A 22,411-nucleotide genomic window follows, 5' to 3' on the forward strand; every position below is an offset into this window, starting at 1 on the left:
CATCTTCCATATGGAATATAACTATATATGTATTTTTTTTATTTATATGTAATAGATACACACATCCCATAACACTGCCTGGATGCAAGACCAAGCTGTTGGCTCAAACAAATTCATAGTTCTTCCTACCTACCGCTGTCATCTGTAACAGCCACCCTCACTCTGAGCAGCTGATGCCGCAGACCAAGTGCTGGAGGCTGGGCAAGTGGCCTGGGGCAGGGAGGTCAGCACAGAACACAAAGGCACTCTGAATTTGGAACACAAGAATACTGTAAAATAGCCACAGTGGGAGAAAAAACCACTACCACTCACTTGGAAGAACAGGTCATGCAGCTTTTATTTAATTTTACCTTTTTGGTAAGCAGGAGGGTTTTCTTTCAGTCAGACCATTCACATACTTTGACAGTACAGATTGCAGTGAACTTGATGGAGATCTTGCAACATTAGAAAACTTTTCTCAATATACATCCATTTAAGCAACAGCTTGTAGGTCAGAATGTGAGTGCTAGAGTCAAGTCTGCACACTGCACTCCAGGTATACAAAGCATTGCAGCAGCACAAGAAATGCCCATGCTGGGCAAAGTACAGTGTGTTTTACATAGTGCAATCACTTTTAGAGGAAAAACTCTAGGAAGGCCACATCGATTTATTTATTTTTTTAAATCCTGTCAAGTTTACAAATGTGAGGGGGATAGAAATCAAACCTCTGACTGAATTAACTTTTGTACAGGTAGGTTTTGTGTATAGGCACATGCTTTAGAGAGGAGCTCTAAATCTGTTCTGTAATCACAAGAAAGACATATTGCTTTGTGATTCACAAAGTGTTGTATCATCTCTAACCTTCCTAACACTTGGCCAGAGTTGTTAATCCAGCTGTTTGTTGAGTTCCTAGAATACGCTCTTCCCTCTAGTGTAAATCCCCAATAGAGAAACTCAGGTTGCTATTGACAATGATTAGTTATTCTACTTAACGGTCCTTTGACCTTATTAGGCATTGCCTCTGAATGCTCCAGTCCACAGTGAAAACTCACAGTAGAAGAGACATGGAGGCTCTTACTTTTCTGTTACTGTCACTCACCAATACGGAAAAAAACCCAAGTCAGACAAGGAACTGCTACAGCAAAGCATCACTGGTAATATTCATCTAATACAAAAAAAAGCACTCATGACACTACATGTCATGGTAAGCAAGTTTTTAAAGATACTGCAAAGTGATTTGCCCAGTAAAATTTTAAAATGTACACTGTGCTCAATAGTTCAAACTACATGTAAACGAAGAGCAGCTCCCTGCAACAAGGTGTAAATCAAAACGTTATAGCACCAGCTCCCAGCACCAAGGAGTTGCCCACTGACCAGTTCTAGTGTACAGTGCAATAGTGCTCGCTGAGGTTTCTGCTACACGAGAGCCACAGTGGGACAGCTCTGCCCATTTCTAGCTGACGTTTTCTTACCAGGCGTGCACAAATGACATTCCTCCCTTCCCATGGAGAGCATGTCAGACGACGAGATTGTACAGTACCAGAAAACACTGAATGGGAAATGGCACCTGAGGGAAAAGTAGGTACTGCATACCTGATTCTGAATAAATGGGTGTGGAGGAAACACAAAGTTATCTGAGCAATCCTCGTCCTAACAGGTCACATCTGAAAGGAGCTGCAGACTGTAAGAATAAAGAAACAAGCCTTCCTATACTGAAAGCCATGGACATGATATTGCCCACACTAATGATTTTATTTCACCATCAGCAAAGCATTTATCCCCAAAAAGCTGTACACATACTGGTCAGATTATGGTGCAGTGCTAACTTTACACGATTAGAAGTCTGTTGCTATAGTGGTCAAGTTTGTCTTTTATCTGAGGAGGGCAAAGAAAAGAAGACAGGCAGCATGGCCACATCATCATATAGCAATTTTACTCCACATTAATGCAGATATAATTTTCTTAAGTGCAAATTAAAAAGTATTTGCTAGAAACCAGCATGACTTGGGCTGCTGAGAAATGACAGATGATTCAGTTTCTTACAAATATTGACAAGTCTAAATCATTACAGGTTTCCAAAGCAAGAACAGGGTTACGAACAGGAAGGGAATAAAACATTACCACTATTAAAAAAACGTGTCATTGCAAACTTTGAACACTCTTCAAAAACATATCTAGAAAAGATTGTTTTCCTTTTTTTTTTTTTTTTTCCTGCAGCTGAGGAGTGAGTGTCCATGCAAAACAATTTTGAGAAGAGCAGTGTTCCACATGGGCATCAAGTTGGCCCAACTTTGTCCCACACAGCTCAGTAAAGTGCTCTCTTGTGCATCCTTTGAGGAAAAAAAGTTCTCATTTAAAGTTTGGGAGGCCAAGGTTGCTAGCTGGGGAAGGCATAGTCTCGGCCAATCCATGCTGAGGTCAGAGGAGGAGGAGGAAGGAGTGAAGTTAACAGTACTCTGCCTTTCATAACTCACAGACAACAGGCTGCAAGGGAGGAGCAAGCAGATGCAAAGGTGGGTGTCAGATGAAACCCTGCCCCGGGGAAGCCACAGGAGTTTAACACAGGCTTCATCACGGGAAGCATTTCATTCTTTATAGATAACCAACACCAGCTCTACTGCAGAGTCCCAAAGGTTTACTGTTCAGACACCAGGTAACAGATCTCCACCCACAACGTCAGTGAAAATCAAATGAACTTTTCACTTCCTGTGCTGGTGGTTTTTCAACAATTCCTTTGAAGGACGAAGGGGATCTGAGTAACATTCTTTTGCCGATTTAAAGAAAAAAAAATGCATCTTGCCCTCAACATTTTTTCAGTTGCATACTCATAAGCATTCTAGGGCAGATTATTAGAGGTATTTACTGATAAAACAACTAAACACCGACTCAAAAAGAGTAAAAATAACATTAACGGGGAAAAGAATTTAAGGCATATTTTATTTTGGCCAGGAATGATGCATGCTACAGAGTAATCTTCATTTTCCCACTTGGTTTTCAGACCACTGCACTTGTTTGTTTTTGTTTTACATGGCACTTTGTGTTTTACAACTCAGTCAAGATTTTCAAGTGTTTTCTTCAATATAAATGCCTTCTCTTGTAGCTCAGGTCTGCTATCTAATGCCATTGTAGACAACGAACGAATGAGGTGCTCTCTGCTTTCTGATGTCAGGCTCTCCCACTGTTGAGCTTCTGTGTAGATAAAGACAGACAGACACTGGACATGAATACCACAAAATGCCACAAAAACCAAGAGACCATCTGCATCCCCAAACAGGCTGAAAGAGTGATGTCTGTAACATTTCACTCGCAGCCTGTACTGCTCTTCCAGAAGGAGGCAAATTCAACTGGACTCTCAGGTGCATATGCTGCTTCCTGCACAGGGAGCAGTTATACCTATTTAGGCTAGGCTTGATTGTCTAAACCTGTAATGTGTGAAAACAAGGGCCTGAGGAACCAAATGTTTCTTACTTCACAATTGCTTCATTTAATGTAAGAAGATTTTTGCTAGAATAAAGGAGACAAAGTACATGACAGAAAAGGAAACTTTTGCTTACAGAACAACTGCAGACACAAATGACCTTGAGACTGAAGTAGACTTGTTCTCTGAAGTAAATTCTGCAAGGCTTAAATCTGAAATTAACGTGGAACTAGGAGGGTAAAAAATTACTCTTCTGCACAAACAGGAGTTCTCCCCTGTATGGAGCTTGCACATAATGCAGAACCTGACTACACACAGTCCGGTGTGCTCTCCCTGGGACCCTCCTCACCCAAGAAGTATCCAATAGTACTTCAGACCTTGACTTTATCCACAGTTACTTTAAGCCCTCTCCAAGTTTCCCTGAGCCACGAAGCACTGAACTCCAAGTCCCAGCCACCCCAACAGCACTCTGTGCTGCAAGCAGAAGGTAACGCCATCTCTCCAGGCCGCACAGACAGCTGCCGCCTTTACCAGACAGAGGCTCTCCCTAAGTGGCAAGTAAAAAGTCTCACCTTGCAGTTTGGTGAACAGCAGTTGTATCACAGACAAAGCTTCTGTTCTTATGGACGTGTAGCTTTTGTTTTCTAAGGGATTTAAAAAACAAAAAACCCCACAACCACCATGAGAACCAAAGGCACAGTAACTGTATAAAGAGCAGTCACCACTGTGGTCTCCACTTTTGTTAGCAAGCTCACTGAGCTTGTTTGTGCTGGCAGTCTGCAGCGCTCCCCAATTAGACACATTTGAATGGCAGAAAGGGACCAACTAGAGGTTGACAAGTTACTAAACCTTGCACATCGCCTCTGCTATTACCACAGCGCTACTGTTCCTCACACATACTGAAAGGGAACATCGCTGGCATAGTTGCAATGTGATCACAGACAACTTCTGTGGGTAACAGACTGTTCTTTTGGTGAGTTGTAATGGCTATAAACCACTTAAGTATCATTAAGTGAGGGCACATAAACCCTATGCCGTCTAGCACAAGCTTGTCACAAAAAAGTTATTTGGTCTCCTGAGAGACCAAATCTTGTTAAAGACTTATTCCGGGAGGACTGAGTTAAACTTTCCCCAGAGGGCTGTCTGGATTGGTAGCTAGCTCTGCAGTAGGTGCTGCCTTTCAGTATTCCAGAAACAAGAACCACATGCAGGTATGAGGAGACCTGGAGCACTGTTACAGTCACAGGACAAGTGGGAACAGTACCAAAGTAATAAACAGCCCCACAACCATCAACATTTAATAGGTAGCACTTATATCCCCATGGGTGCTCTGCTCAGGCAGAGCACAAACTGCTTCAAAGCCTTCGAACTTCATGCACTGGCTGAGAAAATTTTGGGTCTCTCCAATATGTATGCATCCAAGAAGTCTGAACTATGGAAAAGCAAAACTTGTGTTTCATTAAATCAGTCATAGCTTGACTCGGTGGGGTCCATCTTCTGCATAGAGAAAGTTACTACTTTTCTGGTTTGCACTCCTGAGAGGTTGTGCAGAGTCTGCTGTCTGCCTCTTCCCTTTCAAAGCTCTCTTGCACCAAAGGAATTTATTTCTCTGTGTACAGCACCCTGCGCAGCTGTCTAACAGCTACTGCAACACCAGAATTATCACAGCGCAGTGCGTAGAAGAACAAAATGTTACCTCTGAGATCTTACGCTTATTCTGCACTTCCTCTACCAGCCAACTCCCAGAGGAGGAATTTATTAACAAGTCGTTCATCATCAACCACAAACCAGAAGTCCATTTACCTAAAGAATGGGTGATAGATGAACAGGTTTCCAACAGTATTTCTGTCAAAGCCACTGGGTCTGAGTGCTCCTCTTCAAACAGCATTAGCCTGTCAAATGCAAAAAACTGTCAAGACACCCTGCATCCCTGGTACAGAAGTCTGCTCAACTTCCTCCCAGAGTCCAGTGTCATCCTCAATTTCACTGAACAGTTTGAAGCAACAAAGAAAAGAGATATCATTGAAGTGGACTGTAGAAAGGAGAATTACCCTTGAAAGTAGGCATTCATGGCTTGTAGCACTCCAAGCTGCACTTTCCATGTGCTGAGTTTCAGACGGTCACACATTAACTTGCAAAACTCCTGGCGATAGCAGCCTACAAGGAAGGTAAGAGTGTAGCTCTGTTTCCATGGGGAAAGTCAGAACAAAACAGTTTCTGCTGTCTCCCAGGTGTTCCATGTGCTCCTCTACAAGTGACATCAAGCTAGTCACTGCAAAGGACTAAACATCCTGTAACAAGTGACTCTGAAAATCTTCACCACATCAACACTCTTGTTAACAAACACTGGAAGATAAACAGCTGCATTACACATTCTGGCATGCTAATAAAAGCAATGTGTTATTTTTCAGATATATCTAGCTCCTTCACCTTGTACCACTTTTGATGCAAACACAAATGCGAGCAGCAGAACTAGGCTGCTTTAGATTAGGCAGGTCACGTCAGGCATCTTGCATGTCTCCACAAACTCAGAACAGTTTAGTGAAGTAAATTTAAGACAACACTAAAGGAATTTCCCCAAGGATAGGCTACGCTGCAGCAAAGTTGTTGAGGCAGCTTTCTCACTGAAGATCCTGCAAACTGTAGGCAGTGAGATCCTGCATCTCCTCAAAAGCCTCCCCATGCCCCACATGACCTCTGCATCCCTCCCTCCTTCCCCTTTTCATTTAAAGCGGGAAGTTTGAGCCAAGAAAGTTTGCTCTGACCACCATTAGCTGACTTACGCTGTGTCTCTGGGCTCCTTGGCCAGGCTTTGCCCAGGGTCTCGAAGGCACAGATCAGGGACTCCATCTGCACCTCTTTCTCCCTCATGTCGTCATCCTCTTCATCATGCTGCGGCAAACCCATGCCCATGCTCTCAAGAGAGTTCTGCGGGGACCATGGCGGGGGGTAGGTGTGATTGACAGAAGGATGAGGGCAGGCTAGCCACACACTTCAGCACGACACAGCCTTCCCTCACAGTCAGAGCACAGGCCCCCTGGGCCAGCGGTAGCTCTGGTTCTAGCACAGGCCTGAGAAGGTGCACAGCAGGCTCACTGGTCTTGCATCCAAACATCTGCCTGTCCTGTACGAGCCCCACTTGCAGAGCTGTGAAGCACTGCAGATACTGAACAGCACTCTTGGGAGTCTCTTGCTGCCTGTAGAGCAGCCAGGAATTCCCTTTTAATGCTGTATTGGGGCAGTGCTGGACACCACAGGAAGGACTCTTCCTAGAGAAGCTAGGGGCTAATTCAGAATTTGGGCAGAACTGGCACAACCCTCCCAGGGCTCACCAACAGTCTGGTATTCAGCCCCACCAAGGATCTGCCTGAGTGTAGGGTATTCCTCATACCAGCAGCCTTCTGGGCTGAAGCCTGGTGCCCATCCGGCATCAGCTGGACTGGTGCCAATTGGGTGTTTTGGTTTGAAAGAGGGAAAACTCAAGAAGCTGAACTGTCACCTTCTTTATCATTGGAAAGATGATATCTGCCAGCTCCTGGAACCGGTCTTCCTTTGTTGCCTGCAGCACCCCAGCTGCACAGCACAGTGCCACCATCTTATACTTCAAGTTCTCTTTCCGACATTCTTTCAGGACAGCCTGGACAATATCACTGACAGTGGGCTGGCCGGGCACTGACTTCTGCAGCTCTGCACTGAAACACAAGGCACACATAAACTATCAGACCCACATTAAGCCCTTCCCAAACACCACTTTTCCCACAGATAGGAAGCAATTCCTGTGTCTGGGCACAGGGTTGCCTATCAACACTTGTAACTGAAGTTACACCCTAGTGTTCTTTGCTCTTACCTTGTTACCTTGTCTGTTCACCCTGTTTTTCTTTCCTGTCTTTCTTCATATGTTTCCAATGCACTTTCCCCTCTCACTCCTCTCCTACCTTTTCTTCTCTTTCCTCCTTTAAGGTTTCCATCCTTCCCCTTAGTCTCTTCTTTCTTCTTGGCAATTCTGGCCTCTCTACATCCTCTTCCTTGCCCTAAATCAACCATTCACCTCTGCAGGTCCCTCTGAAGCATCACTTGCCCCTCCCAGCTCTCACCAGTGATCTACACAGCAGAGTGGAGAGAGACTCCTCACATGCTGATGGGAGATCAGGATGCTGTTCACAACTTTCTAGAGTCTCCTTAGCACCAGAAAGGCAACAACACTGTGCAACAACCTCCTTTTTGAGATCCTAGATCCTAAGAGTACCAGCTCCTTTGAGACACTTACTGGCATGCAGAGACGACACTGGCAATGGCCTTTAACAGCTCCTCCTGCAATAAGTAAAACAGATACCACTGAGAAATGCTGCACAGCCAAAAGGTACAGTCCTGTCGCAGAGGGAAAACCTTTGTAATCCGCTGTGAGAGGTAGTGGGGAAATATGCCTATGACACCAGCCCAGAGAAGCAAAATCTGGCTCCTGCACTCCTGCTGTAGAGGCTGCAGAAGACCTGGCTTTCCATCTGCCCTGAACTGGCAGTGGGAAGGGGCCTTGCAGTGCCTCTCAGCACAAGCTAGTATCCCTCAAGTCTAGAACATGCTGCAGTGAAAGCAGTCTAAGTGGGAACACAGCTCCTAAAGCAATCTGAATTCCACCCATTTACCTTCCCTGTCATTTTTGTACCTGCTAAATGCAGGGCAAAGGGCAGACTCCCTAAGCCAGAGCTCCTACACATGCTGCTCTGCAGCACAGAACATTGCATTTCCTGGCTCGAGGGCTGCATGTGCTGGTGCTCACAAGGTGCCAGATCCTTTTTTACCTTTCCAGTCCAGGTTCTCCCTGGCAGGCCTTGTAGCAGCGCAGAGAGCACTACTCCCAGATGCGGTGGTACAAGGGCGCCCGTCTGTTTGGCAATTGATGCCATGGCAGCTGCTCCCTGGGCTTTCATCTTCCAGGACTGGGACTGCAGAGCCTTCTGGGTTATGGTTATCAACTCCGGCATATACAGCCTGATGCCACCCTGAGTACCTGCGAATCACACAGAGGAAAGCTCTAGTTTTGCCACAAAGCAAATAAAAATCCGATCTTATTAAAGAAAAAAAAAAAGCAAAAGAAGTTATAGATTTATCTTTTTTTGTTCCCATGAAACATATCAGCAGGGTCTACTTCAGGCAAAGGGGGGAATAATTCCTCCCAGGCTGACTGAGACGGGTTCTGTTTTCTAGGTGCTTCCTAGTAAAATCTTTAGTGTATATCCAGAGCTCATCTCAGTCCTTCCATATGGCAGACACTAGACACCATGCTAGCCTGTTTCTGATGAATATAACTTTGTGGGGTTTTTTGTAAGACCCAGTCACTGGAAAACCTATCTGCATCTCCTTTCCCAAACCAGAAAAGTAATCTAGTGACTGAGAAACCAGATCTGAATTCAGGTCAGAAAAGGAGCCAGCAACACCACTGCACCATGCACCCAGATCTCCCTCTCCAGACAGAAATCGTGGCAAAATAGCCCTTCTATAGCACAGATTCACTCAATGAAGATAAAATCACAGACCTCACCAGAAAAGTCTCCACCCCAAGATACTGGCCAAAGTCTCCTGTAACTTCAGAGTGTGCAGCAGCCCTAAAAGACTGACATCAAAATTTTCAAAGATGTCCAGCTATCTGCGTCATGACCAGGGCATATTACAGTGGCATTCAGTGCCTTACAATCTTAAAATACTTTTCCTGACTGTGTCTGTGTATCCTCAGCAATCAACATCTTGCTAATTATTTTAAATAGCCACAGAGATGCTAACCCGCCAAAACTCATACAGGACATCTTCAGCAAGGAAGCAAATGGAAACAAGTTTCCCAAATTTCTTTCCATGAGAACTCTGTATTTCCAAAATGGATTTCCAGAGAGCATGATATTCTTGCCTCAAGTTACCCAGAAAGCTTTTGCTACTCTTAATGCAACTTACCAGGTACATTTTCCTGCCAAACTTCAGTCCACAGAGTAGAATTCTCTTTCTCTCCTTTCTCTTCATCAGGAACCTCGTGCATACCAAGAAAAGCCAATGAGAGCACTTGTTTGGCATGGTTCTTCACTACATCTGGACTGTAGCGTCCCATGGCATGCACAGTTAAAGCACAGCCTGCTCTGTAAACTGGCTCTGAAGAAGTAAAACAATCATACGTTACAACAGGGAAGCAGGATTTTCCTTTAACAGCTTTGTCTGCCTCTTGGGAAGCAGAGTAATGCACAGCATTGTATGTATAGTGATGCATGGGGATTATTTGGCCAGCAAAACCAAGCATCACAATACAGAAATGTTTCTTTACCAGATTATGCTGTCATCAAGAAATTTTTATACACCACATTCCATAACTGAACACCCCAAAAGCAACATACCTTCCTTCTCCATATACCAACTGCTGAGTTTATGCAGCAGCTTCTCAGTGCTACTGTCCCGGGAAGTCTGTAACATAGAAGAGACTCAAATCACTCAAACACTTTAAAAAAGCCCCAACAACAAAAAAGCAAAATAAAACCTAAAACCATCTCATCCCAACTCACCCGGACTAGATGCCCCATAGCAAAGGCAAAAGATTTCTGTACCACGCTGTTGCGATCAGTCAGGCCACTAAGTAAAGCACTCATAAGTTTGCCTGTTGGAAGAGACTTTGCTTTATCAAAAGTATCATGTTTTTATTGCTGTGGTAAGAATTACAATAGCCTGTATTTCATTATATTGTCTGAATTTATGCATTTTTCCTCATCATATGTTTGCAGGGTTATAGGCCTGTCTGGTCCTTACGTTTAAACTGCACAGCATAAGACAGCAGGGCTCATCAGAAGCTAGTGTTTTGTCAGCCTCAGCCTGCACACCTTGACTGATAATGTTCCTGTACATCAGCACCCCAGCTGATTGTGCTTTCAGCTTTATTTCTATTTTGCATCAGAAAGGTGACCTTCCTCCTACTATCAAATCCTAATAAATTGTAAAGAAGACTAAGATCCAAGGAGGCAACATCCCTGTTTATGGTCCTCCCATAGCTCAAGTTGAAGCAACAAATGCTTATTGACAGTGCTGCACTAACACAGACATTGTTAGTCTGCTCCAAGAAAGTCTAGATCTTTCTGCCTGTTCCTCCTGGGCACTAGCAAATGCCCTCAACCCTTTCCTTTGCCTCTTCCAACTTGTTAAGATATTTAACATCCCCAGCATGCCAGTCTCATATGCACAAAGCAACTTCAAACAGCTGTCTAAGGAAAATACACAGGTAAAGGATCATTCCTGTAATAAAATCAAGGGCAACAGGGAGGAAATACTACCTGCAGAACAGCTACAATAAGCACCGTTAAAACCTTGACACTAGAAACAAACCTTACCTGAATAAGGTGTTAAGTCCTGAGGACACTGTGTGGTTAATGACACAATTACGCTGGCACAGCCTCCCTGGAAGATTGCAAGGGAAAACAAAGTTAAGATTAAACAATATTAGCCCATGGTTATTACTGTTAATACTTGCTGCAGTGTTATATGCACTTGTATTAAATGATCTAGGCCTACTGAGCCTCTACCCTGATAAGCTGGGAGCCAAGGGCAGAAGCAGAAAAACAGTTTGTAACAAATGAATGACAAGAATTGAAATAGGAAGTCAAAAAGTTACCAGGACCCACGCTCAGGATAGATGGTCCTGGAAGATTCAGAGCTCTCAAGGACAACATTCTGCACTCACGTGCTGGGTGTGTGTGGGGGGGTTTTTGGTAGTGGGGGTTACTGCAGTGGCCCCTGTGAGAAGCTTCTCAAAGCTCCCCAGCTCCAAGTGGGATCCACCTCCGGCCAAGGCTGAGGCAATTAGTGATGGTGGCTGTGCCTCTGTGATCACGTATTTAAGAAAGGGAATCTGGGAGCAGGGCAGGACTTTGAGAAGGAATTACAGGACTGCAAACACCAAGGCTAGGAAGGGGGAGAGGCGTGCTGGAGCATGGAGACCCCCTGTATCCCGTGGTGAGAGGGCAGGGCCACCTCCTTGCACCCACGGAGGTCACTGGAGGAGCAGAGACTCGCCTGCAGCCTGTGGAGGACCCCCGGGACTCTGTGGGAAGAAGCAGCCCCCGTTGTTGTAGTTCAGCACTGCGAGGACTGAAACACGTGGGGGTGACACACACTGGAGCACCTCGAGAGGAGTCCATTCTGTGGGGAGGACTAACGATGAAGAAAATTTGTGGAGGACTGTCTCCCGTGAGAGGGGTGCCAGTGGAGCAGGGGGAAGAATGCAGAGGAGAGCTTCAGCCCCGCCAGGGAGGAAGAAGCAATAAACTGACTGCACCCCCATCCCCTGACCCTGAGCTACTGGGGAAGGAGGTAGAGATATCAGGAGCAAAACTGAGCTTGGGAAGAAGGGAGAGGTGGGGGGAGGTGTTAAGATATAGTAATGCTTCTCACTGTCCCACTCTGTCTAAGTGTTGTTATCCTTATTGTTTGAATTGAAATGATGTCCTTTTTCTTCCCCTAAGGAGCCTGCCTTTTGCCTGTGACCATTAATGGGTGAGCAACCCCTCCCTGCCCTTATCTCCATTCCTGAGCCTTTTGATTAATTTTTCTCCTTCCCAGTGCTGGGGGGAAGGGGTGAGTGAATGGTTGCGTGATGCTCAGTTGCCCTCAAACCATGACAATGCCTGTGTCACAGAGCACAACAGCCATGTAGCCCAGGGGCTATTAAGGCAGCACACATTCAGAAAAAAGTAATATAGGTGGATTGAGACTCAAGATGTAAAATGACTCCAGTATGAATGAGCCCAAGCTGTCAGTTTCAGAGAGACAGTCAAAAGAAGTGTATTTACATTGACACTCCTCTGTGTTCCCCTTTCCATTTCCAAATGAACTACTAAAATCACAGACATACCTTTGTGCCAAGGCCCACTCCACTTCTAATCAGTTCACACAGCCGAGGAACCAGCTCACCCAGGACAGACACATCCAAATACTGCAAGCTCTAGAGAAAGGCAAGGGACAGGGGGAAGGCAAAAAAAAAAAAAAAAAAAAGAAAAAAGTAATGGTGGCAGACTTAAGCTGGTTTTCAGCTGAATCACAAGAGTTTGCTGCATGGTGGGAAAAAGCACCACAAAGTGGCTTCCACTACATACAGATTCTCTTATCCCACTTCTATGCTGAACTGACCCTGCTAAAATTATCATTTGCTGGAACTGATATACTCCTGCGCTCAAACTGTTTAAAAAGCTGAAAATAACACACTAACAAAAAGTCCTTTTGCGTAAGGAAAGAAATGCAAAGGTATGCATATCTTAGGACAAACCTCCAAATTCCCCCAACTGTCTGGAACTGTGAAGCAGTAATATCTAAACTGGACAATGAAATTAAACTAGTCAAGACAGTTTCAAACAGGTTAAGACAAACAAGTGGTATAAATGACATAAAGGTACAAGAGGGATGTTACTGGGTATCACTTCTAATCTCCTATGCCTAAAATGTCACTGACGAAAACAGAAAGCCTCATGTAACCAGCACTCCGTGTAGCATAATATCAGCAGAGGGGAGATTCATCCTCTAGCAATTACCAACTGAATGTAACCCTCTCTGAGCTTCAGAAATCAGACCAGCTGTCACTTCCCCCTCCTGCATCAGCATGGTGGAGGAATCCATTTACATCATAATCTCACAGCCAGCCCCTGAATACAGAGGAACAGAAAGAAGGTTGCTTATGAGCTGGGACATCTTCCCACTACTTCAGCCATGCTATCTCTCCCCTCCCCAAGGAAGTCCCATGCACTGATCAGGACAGCACAACCCTTCCCCGTGGGCTGGCAGGGCAGTGTCATGGCCTGGAGGAGGGACAGTGGCAGCTGTGGCAGCCTGCAGGGTGCAGTGAGCACACTTTTACATGAAGAATTCATTCCTGGCTGCTTTACACACTATTTATAGCGTGCTCTACCTGACACCGAAATGCAGCTCCACATGCTGTTATGCACAGGAGGGCTTGCTGTTGTTACTTTTCCATAAGCACAGGAAACAAAGAATAGTTCTGGTGGCTGTGCTTCTAAAACTTGCTCAGCACTCACACGCCCTGCCTGCTCACATGCCCCTGGCTCTGTGCAATGCCTGAGCAGGAAAGAGGCTTTTTCTTTGGGAAGGGACAGGCTCTTACAGAGGGCAGGGAGCTCTGCCAAGACAGACCCTACAGCACAGTGTCTGTGCATCAACAACTCCTCCTCCAGCAGCAGGGAACTATGGTGCCAAACACCAGCCACTGACAGTGCTTTCAGTGATAGCAGCATTTTCTCTAAACTTCTCCACCATCAAAGCACTGGAAAGGCCCAGGTAAGGACCACAAGGCAAGTCCTGGACAGCATTTTGTGCCTTAAGAACAATGACTATCCTTGGTTGGAGGCTCAGGTGAGAAGTTAATTGTGGAACTGTGGGCCAGAGATGAAGAACTGGCAGCTAGCATAATCCAGAACCAGCTGAGCCCCCATCCAAAGAAAAGCACTTGAAAGATGCCTTCATCACAGCAGGCAGGTCTTCAGGCACAGAAACAATCCATCTGACTTCAAATGGAGCCAGCTGATCTGAGGAGCAAGTTTTGGTGACAGGATGAGAGAAGTCAGTACATGAAAAAGAAGGTAGACAGATGTCCACATGGAGAGGTAATAACAAAATGAACTTTGAAGAGGATTCTGTAAAGCTCCCACTTTGATTCTTATTCTTCTCCTACACCATACCTTACACTGGAACCCTTCTGAATCAAGTACTTACCATGTTAATTGTTTCCATCATGGGAGATGACTTGACAGCACTAAGTCTGGCACTATCCATTGCAGTCTGAAGAAAAAAGGAAAAAAAACCAAACCCAAGTGTAAATTCAACATGAAAACAGCAGAAAGGGAAACATCAGCTATAACTGACCACTTCATAAACTCAAATCAAAATCCGTATCAGATGCATACAGACAGAAAGTAATCATGTCTACAGACTATAAATGTCTTCCTTTCAGAGGCAGACAAATGTTATAGCTGGAGTACAGGAGCTAAACCACGCACTCCTGACATCATGGAAATGAAAAAAAAAGAACAAAAATATCCACTCCCCCTGCCCTCCCCTATCCAAGAAAATCAAAAAGAGGGAAAAAAAGAAAAAAGGGGAAAAGAGAAAAAAATCCCACTCTGACCTATTGTTCACTCCTTTCTCATTTGCAAAGGGCACAGTCTGATCACTTTCCCTCCTCACAATGAAATTAGCTGTATTTGCTTCTGAACAGTGGGTTTCAGTCACTTTCCCAGAAGACTGCTACTGATTAATATGACTCTTTGAGAGAGATTAAAGGACACCAGCCCACAGTGCTATGGCACAACTTCTAATTTTTGTTATATGAAGTCCTACAGTTAAGCCCCTAGGAAAAACAGCAGCAAAGTTTGACAGCACAAGTGCATTCCAGATATTATATAGTTGTACTTACTTTCTCCTGATCTGTTGCAGAAAGACTCAAATAATTGAGGACTTGAGGCTCCAACACGCTCAAGGATTCCAGCAGGGCTGGGATAAGTTTTGGTGCATGAGGTTTCAGCATAGACCCAGCACTTTTACTGATCTTCACTAGAGTGTTAATGCTGGAAAAAGATCAAAGGGAAGGTCAACAGAGAAACACAGAGACTTGGCTGAAAAACCTTTCTGATCTGCTCTAATTCAGTACCAACAAAAAGGCCAATCCAAATCTTAGATACACCAATATAAATCCACCTGCAAACAAAAAACTGGGTATTTTTCTGCTTAAGCAACATTATATCCTAGCCCTGAGCTTCCAAATGATGAAATGCTTTGCACAGAGATTGCTTACTTTGGCCAGGGTATCACGAAGGGAATGGGCAAAGAGTCAATACTACAGATAGGTGTAGGAAGAAATAACACATCTTTACGTTTTAAAAAAACTCTGGGCAAAGTCACCCCAGAGACCATCCATTGTCTCTGCCCAACAAAAAAACAAATCACAATGATCTGCTCAAATCCCACTTGTCAGTTTCACACTGATCACATCTCTCAGGCTGCATTTTGACAAAGGGTTTTCATGTCATCAAAAGGGATGAAAAAATTTAAGAAATATTCACTATAATTTGCTAGGAGCTTTTTAACCTTCCTGGATAAGCATGTTCAATAAAACAGTTTTTGCAAAGACCAGCTACACTCCAGGTCTCAATTTTACAGCTTGTTTGTCCTTCAAGCAAATGAAGGAATAAACAAGGTTACAAAGTGACAAGCATAAGAAGTCCCTACACATCAAGGGACATCATTACATGGTGCCAGATGTATTTGAACAGTGTGACCAAATGCACTCAACCTCTGGGATGTGAGCTATCGCTACTCACAACCAGTCATGAAATAAGACCTGGTGGTTTCAAGAACTACTGTGGGATTTTTTGTTTACAAGCAGAAGAGACATGCCAGTCCCGAAGGACAGCCTCAAGCACAGCAAACTGCTTGAAGATCAGTTTGCCAGCTGTACAGGGAGAAAGGAACTTCCTGCTGTGAACTGAACCTGGGCATTTGCAGAGAGGCCAGATACTCCCAAAGGACAGGCAGAGTTCCCAGAGCTGCTGTTTGAACTCAGTGAGAAAAGCACTCATCAGGAAAGCTGTTTTGGGGAGAAACTGGTCACTTCAAACACAAAGAACATTCTGCAATTCAGGTGAATAAGCTGTGTCTCTTTGGGACAAATCATGACCCGAACCCCAGGGAACTTACATGATGTCAAACTAACCTGAGAGATCGGACTTCAGCAACTGTGCTTACTATTCCTTTGTCTAGGAGGCAAGGGAGCAATACAGCTATCGTCTTCTGACCTGCTGCTCCTTTAGAGGGATCACACATTTTCACACAGACCTGGGGACAGGGGAAAATCAGTGCTGCAACCATGGACAAACCTCTTGCTCAGACTGCATTAAAGCACCTTCTCTACCAGATAGAAGACAACAACAGCTACTAGAGCAACTTGCTCACAGCCAGACCCAGGCCCTGTTACACCTATATTCTCCTCTCCAAGAAGTACTTAAGCCCTAAGTCACTCCCCTAAAAGGAATTTCAGGTATGGTCAGCTTCCGGAAAAGGTAAATTCAGAGCCTAGCAGGCCTTGATCTGCATCTGGATGAAAAGACGAACCAAATGACCTTTCAGTTGAGGGACAGCCTATCTCAACCACATGGATTCAACCATTCCATGAGGCAGAGCAGTAAGTCCCGGATCAGAACAGATTCTGTAATTGCAGCAAGGTTTTGGGACCCAGATCACCACTCATTAAATGAGTGGTGAAATGCTGCATGCATTGTGAAGGTTGTGATTTCAAACACAGTTCTTAAGATCCGTTTCCATTTCTACTGATTTTTCAGAGGAATTCCAAACAAAATATTAAGTTATGAGTACTACACCCCAAAAATCTTCTGTCAGTAACAGCACCAGAGTGAAGTCCTGACTGGATTACTTTGTTTTACACCAGTGAAGTTCCACTGGGCCTGGTCAACTACATCAACTGGCCTTGGTCAACTGTTGGAAGTTATGGGAAGTTTCCTTAAATCCCACCCCTAAGTGGATAAAAATAGAACATCAGAAGAAAAAAAACTTCACTAAATCCTTTTGGTTGTATAGAACTTAACGTTGCATTCTTCTCAAGGAGCAGAACCTCACCAGCATCAACAAAAGTACAGAATTATATGTGGTCAAGCTTATGATGATTGCTTTTAGAAGGCTGTTCTGTTTATGACAGCTGCACCTTATACTAGAGATCTTTTCAAGACAACAACCTATGGTAAACAGGTCACTCCTGCAGATATGACAGTGAATGATTACCTGATACCAAAACCATACACATCCCCACGTGCAAATGACGAAATCAGAATTTTACCTTGCTTAAAGTTTTTAGGGCTAGTTCTGCTGCCTTTCGCACAGTCTCCTAAAAAAGAAGTCAACAATCTGCTGTTATTTTAAAATCTTCTATAGAATGATTCATGTTAGTAACACTAATACTGACAAGGCTATATTAATGGTTAATACTTAATATAGTATCTTTCAAAGAAATGTTGGCTTAGGTTTGTCTGAGTGTCTGGCCTACTCAATCACAAAAACATTAACAATCCTGCCTGAAACCCCCAAGTACTCTGTGCTTCTGTTCACATTTGTCTCTGTGATATTATTTTATTGGTCGTCCTTTTCAAAACAAAAAAACTCCCACAAAACAAAAAAAATGTCAAACAAACAATAAAACCCAAACTCCAAAAAACCCAATAGAACCTTCTACTGCAAAAAGTGTACAGTGCTTTAGGTTTGATTTACCCCCTCCTCAATATAATGCCTGTTGCTTAGTGATGCATTACTCAACAGAATGTCTAGGACTAGAGAAAGATGGACTAAAAGCAAACAGTAAAATTAGTGCAGCTCTAGTGGCATGGGACACCACCATCAAATAGACTCTTTATTTGTACTGGTGAATTAAGCAGTGTCTAGCAATATTCCCGGGTAGTGAAACACAATCACCTGGACTGGTGATGTCTTAGGATGGTCTTGGAAAGAATCTGGCCTGCCACAAGTAGAACTTCCTAAACCACTTCCAAGTAAAATTCAGGAATTTGATCCTTCCCAAAAGGCCGTTTTTCTATTTAGGAGGTTAATATACCTCCTTAGTGCTGAGGTAAAACTGCTCAGTTAGTTTCAGTGCCCAGGAACATTTCTGAACACACTAGATCTACCAGAAAGTATGGAAGCAACTTTCTGGTACACAGCACACTCTGGAAAACAGTTCAGCCTTACTTAAGCTTGAGCAAAGAAGTTTGGACCCAAAGAGAATGCAGCTCAAACCTGGAAGGACCTGAGGACTCCGACTTCATACATGCAAGTCATTTGAGCAGACAAGCAGCCCAGAATAAATGTTTCTATACTTGAGAGTTAAGCAAATACTTAGGAATTCTCTTATATCCAGGAAAAATGCTGAACCATCAAGAATACGCACAGTAGGGATGAAAACCCAACACTTAAAAACACGAGAAACATACACAAAGAATTTCTAAGGCAGTGTGGAAATCTTAATTTCAAGGGGTCTGAATTTTTAGTTTGCTTAATACCCACAACTCTCATTGGCTTCAATTTGACTTCTCAGAAAACCTCTCTTTAAACATCTCAGAGCTTGATCATTCCTGCTTAATTATTGGTTCCATTACCTTAATGTCATCTTGCACTCTGAATAGGATTTCCCAGATCTCTGGAAGCTTGTCTATAATGTCATCCAAAGGTCTTCCTCTCAGTAAGTCATTCAGTGCCAGACAGCTGCAAACAAGGAATTTTATTTCCTTCACATTGCATACTTACTTGATACAGGTGTATACAGAGGTATGTTTATAAATGTAAGTAAGTGGTTAAAAAACCCAGAACTGTTTCACATTCCTTATTTTCCGCAAACCCTAAATCTGTCACAAGAATATCTCCTTTGGCAGAGAAAAAACCATTCAGCCAGTCAGGTGAAATCTGAAACAGGTGACAGCAAGTGAGAAAGGATGCTGTGGTGAAAATTGCTATCGCAAACATTCCAGTTACAAAATTATTTCAGATTTATTTTCTATAAGTACAGGATGAAAACAAAACAAAACGGTCTGAAGTCTGGAATTGGAATTAAAATGGAAATATTCAATACAGCTTAACTACAAACCATTATAAACAAAAAGCAGTTTATTAAAAATGCTATACTGACTGGCATCCTGCTGCCAAGTACATATATAACCAGACTGCCAAGATTTTCTAATGTTAAGCAATACTTTAGGTACAAGGATAGGCAAGAACTTTGTGACCAGAAAACTCCTCCTTCAGAAAACATTGTTTAGTATCATGCTCAAGCTACAGGCAATAAAAAATTTCAGGCTCAATAGAGCAAATAGATTGTATCACACTTCAGTGCAGACTGCAAGATTGGGCTCTATCCTGATGAACAGATGTGTCCTCTTCCCCACCTCAACTTCTTCAGGTTAACAAGTTCACAGTGAAGAAAAGGGAAAAAAATAGTTCAAAGAAAAATCTGTTATGTTTCTTAGCAATACCTGGATTCCCTGATCCTCCACAGACTGCTGGTTAGGTTAGTGATCAAATCTTCAAGAATTTCCTTCATGTACTTATCAACCTATTATTAAAAAAAGTAAAAAAAAAAAAATCATTAAACAAGCATGGACCATGCATCCTTGTCCTGTACTCTGAAAAAAAAAAGTCCTTTTGGACAATACAGCCTACTTTCAGCCACAGCAGATGAACTAATGCTTGCCAGAGCTGACCCCATGAAAACTTACTGATTTGCTTTTGCTTTAAACATGCCTTTCTCTGCACTGCTTCAGGGCTTAACACTGTGACAGAGACGATGAGAAAAGAGGAAAGTCCCTCAGTCCTTTATCAACTGAACTGTCTAGATGCAGAACCAAACATCTATTTATAGGAGAAGCAGTTGTGCTTTGATGAGGGATTGGAACAAATGACTTCATGCTAAGAGCAGCTTTGCTAGGAGAAAAGATTTGCAAACCCAATTCCAGGCCTTTCAGAGTCAGAGTGAGGGAATCTCTTTTTCCTTAAGCTTCTCTGGGAGGAATTATCCTCAAACTGATGAACAGCCTCTTCCCATGGGCATCCTCCCATTTAAAAACTGAGGAACCATATTTAGATGCTCTTGCTCTAAGAAGGGCATCTCAGGCCATAAGGATTCCTGAAGAGCTTCTCATAAGCAATATCAAAGCAATACTGGAGTGTGAAAAGACACCACTTCAAGTAAAGTAAATCACAAACTTTAACACCGGCTGCACAAACAAGGTCTGAGATATCCTTTCACATGTATGAGGCAGTGCAAAACCTCTGCACATGCTCCAGGTCATCCATGGGCCAAAGTTCCTCTTTCTGTGAAGGACAATACCTCACCCCTTTTTGCACAGACCCTCCTTTCACAAGATGCAGCTCGTCCCATGAGGATCTCTGAGATGCTGCTGGCTACCAGCAAACCCACCACTCTGCACTTTGTTGCTCACTCACCATCGACTTGTCAGTGACCAAGGCATTCCAAATGCTGGTCATTGCCTGTCGAATGCCCAGGTTGGGGTCAAACTGGTATCGGTAGAGCCGGGGAAGAAGCTGGGGCAAAAATGGAGCCAGCTGCTCTCCAGCCTTGGCAGCTATCACATTGAAACCAAAAGCTGCTCCCTGAAATGATGACAAAAGAGTATTTGTTGAAACAATCTGCTTGTTCATTCAGTTATTGCTCCTCGGCACACCACAGTCAGTGGCAAAGCTGACTGACAAGAGTTTAGATTTAGACCAAGTCAAAAGGACTACAATGGCACCAGAATTAGCTCCCCATCAGTACTACAGTACCACAGTGCTCTCAAGCATAAAATCACACTCAGCAGACAACACAGTACTTCAAAACTTCCTTCTCACCAACCTCCATTTCAAGATACCGATTGACCTCATCTGCAAAAGTGGTGGTAGAGAATGAAAACTACAAAGATTTGAGTATGTTATTCTGAAAGATTCTTTCTTGGAAAAACTGGTGAGGGTGAGTCACTGCTTCCCTACAACTCTGCTGCATTTAGAAGAACTAGAATAACTTAGGAACTTAAAAAATAAAACAACTCTACCTTAGCTCCGCAACCTGCAATTTCTGGGAATTATCATTTTCATCTCTCATATTTGCTTTTAACTCAAGTATTCTTCCATGCTCTTTTCTTTCTCCAACATTGTTGAGTCCACTGTCAATTCTAACACAGTGGAAATGATACTCGCCTGTGAAGGCCCATGGGATTTGGCAGGACAGCCCAATAAGAAATTGCTCAGTACAGGCAGTGCAGGGACTGCCTGTAATGACTTCATGTTTCCTGACTTGCTGTGTCAAAAGCTGCCACCCAAAACCCCATGCTAGGGATTTCCAGGACAGGATGTGCTCTCTGGGTTAGTCTAGAAAAGGAAGGGTAATGGAGACATGCTCTCAGTTAGGACCACTGCTGAGAGGAGCAAAAGGTTGCAGAAAGTATAAAGAAAAGGGAGGCATCATCTGCAAGGCTCTGAACAGCTTGCTCTGCCTAGCTATTGTGTGTGGGTTTGAAGCACAACTTCCAGAAACCCCCTTCAACTTAAATGATTCTGCAAATCCTTCAAATGCCAAAGCTCAGCCTACAGTTGCTGACTGGATTTTCTTGACTGATCCTGGCTGGTGAAATTCCACAAGGGTCAGGAATTTAACTATGCTCCTGTGCTTCTGAAGTCCCAGTGCAAAGAGAAGGAAATCTTGAGAGACATGCTGACTTCTTACACTCTGGATGAAAGTTAATGCTGGGGCTTGTTTTTTGCACTAAGTGGTGTTGCCAGAGAGTCAAAGCCTCAGGTAGCAAGCATGAAAAAGCACAGAAGGTGCAATAAAGTAGATGCAGCTACCTGGGTCTTCTGCATGAAAACACACTGCCCGCCCAGTCACAAAAGTTATTCCATACTTATGTGAAGCCAGTGAAATAGTCCCCAAGTTTAAGCTCTGAAAAGTATACTTAAAATCTTCAAATTTATGATGGTATGTAGTTAGCAGGAAATGGATCCAGTAGTATTTTGGCTTTTTAAAATGTCCCAGTAGCTTTAAAATATCAAGATTTGAGTTAAAAAAAGAGTCTTTTGAAAACAGTGATTAAGCTATTTTATTGTCGACAGGCTTTTTAGCAACTTGTTGCTGAACACTTTTTGCTCTGCCTTTTTACATAACACAGGTCACTTTCTCTGGCATCTGAAAACTCATCCAGTTTTGAAAATATTATCTCACTGTTTAAAAACATCAAGAACTGGCCTCTAAGCACACTCAAAAGTAAAAGGAAAGGATCACAGCTGATTCAGAGTGGAATGTAGGATGATATGAACCCTGTGATACCAATGTTTTGCTGTAAGAATTTCAAGTAATCTTAAATTTGTTTCTCAGGCTGGTAAATTTGCATTGGACCTGACACCAAAGCATCAACAAATAGCTCCCACATTCATAGGTCA

General features: G+C 43.5%; 1 protein-coding gene across 2 annotated transcripts in view; it reads right to left on the reverse strand.

The window, feature by feature from the left end:
* Positions 1–312: 312 nt before the first annotated feature.
* The window catches only part of ECPAS (Ecm29 proteasome adaptor and scaffold), a 66,623-nt gene continuing 44,524 nt past the window's right edge, over positions 313–22,411 (reverse strand). For both annotated transcript variants that reach the window (XM_074932552.1, XM_074932551.1), the window contains exons 30-49: positions 20,423–20,590; positions 19,453–19,532; positions 18,583–18,688; positions 17,274–17,321; positions 16,137–16,258; positions 14,841–14,991; positions 14,141–14,206; positions 12,273–12,362; positions 10,753–10,819; positions 9,937–10,028; positions 9,772–9,838; positions 9,341–9,532; positions 8,197–8,405; positions 7,665–7,708; positions 6,897–7,089; positions 6,181–6,325; positions 5,449–5,554; positions 5,201–5,289; positions 3,970–4,041; positions 313–3,168 (exon numbers count right to left, since the gene is read on the reverse strand). In XM_074932552.1, coding sequence (XP_074788653.1) covers positions 3,029–3,168; positions 3,970–4,041; positions 5,201–5,289; positions 5,449–5,554; positions 6,181–6,325; positions 6,897–7,089; positions 7,665–7,708; positions 8,197–8,405; positions 9,341–9,532; positions 9,772–9,838; positions 9,937–10,028; positions 10,753–10,819; positions 12,273–12,362; positions 14,141–14,206; positions 14,841–14,991; positions 16,137–16,258; positions 17,274–17,321; positions 18,583–18,688; positions 19,453–19,532; positions 20,423–20,590 — 2,247 coding nt within the window. In that variant the 3' untranslated portion in view covers positions 313–3,028. The remainder of the gene's footprint in view (positions 3,169–3,969; positions 4,042–5,200; positions 5,290–5,448; positions 5,555–6,180; positions 6,326–6,896; positions 7,090–7,664; positions 7,709–8,196; positions 8,406–9,340; positions 9,533–9,771; positions 9,839–9,936; positions 10,029–10,752; positions 10,820–12,272; positions 12,363–14,140; positions 14,207–14,840; positions 14,992–16,136; positions 16,259–17,273; positions 17,322–18,582; positions 18,689–19,452; positions 19,533–20,422; positions 20,591–22,411) is intronic.

Source organism: Athene noctua, chromosome Z, assembly GCF_965140245.1.
Source record: "Athene noctua chromosome Z, bAthNoc1.hap1.1, whole genome shotgun sequence".
NCBI lineage: Eukaryota > Metazoa > Chordata > Aves > Strigiformes > Strigidae > Athene > Athene noctua.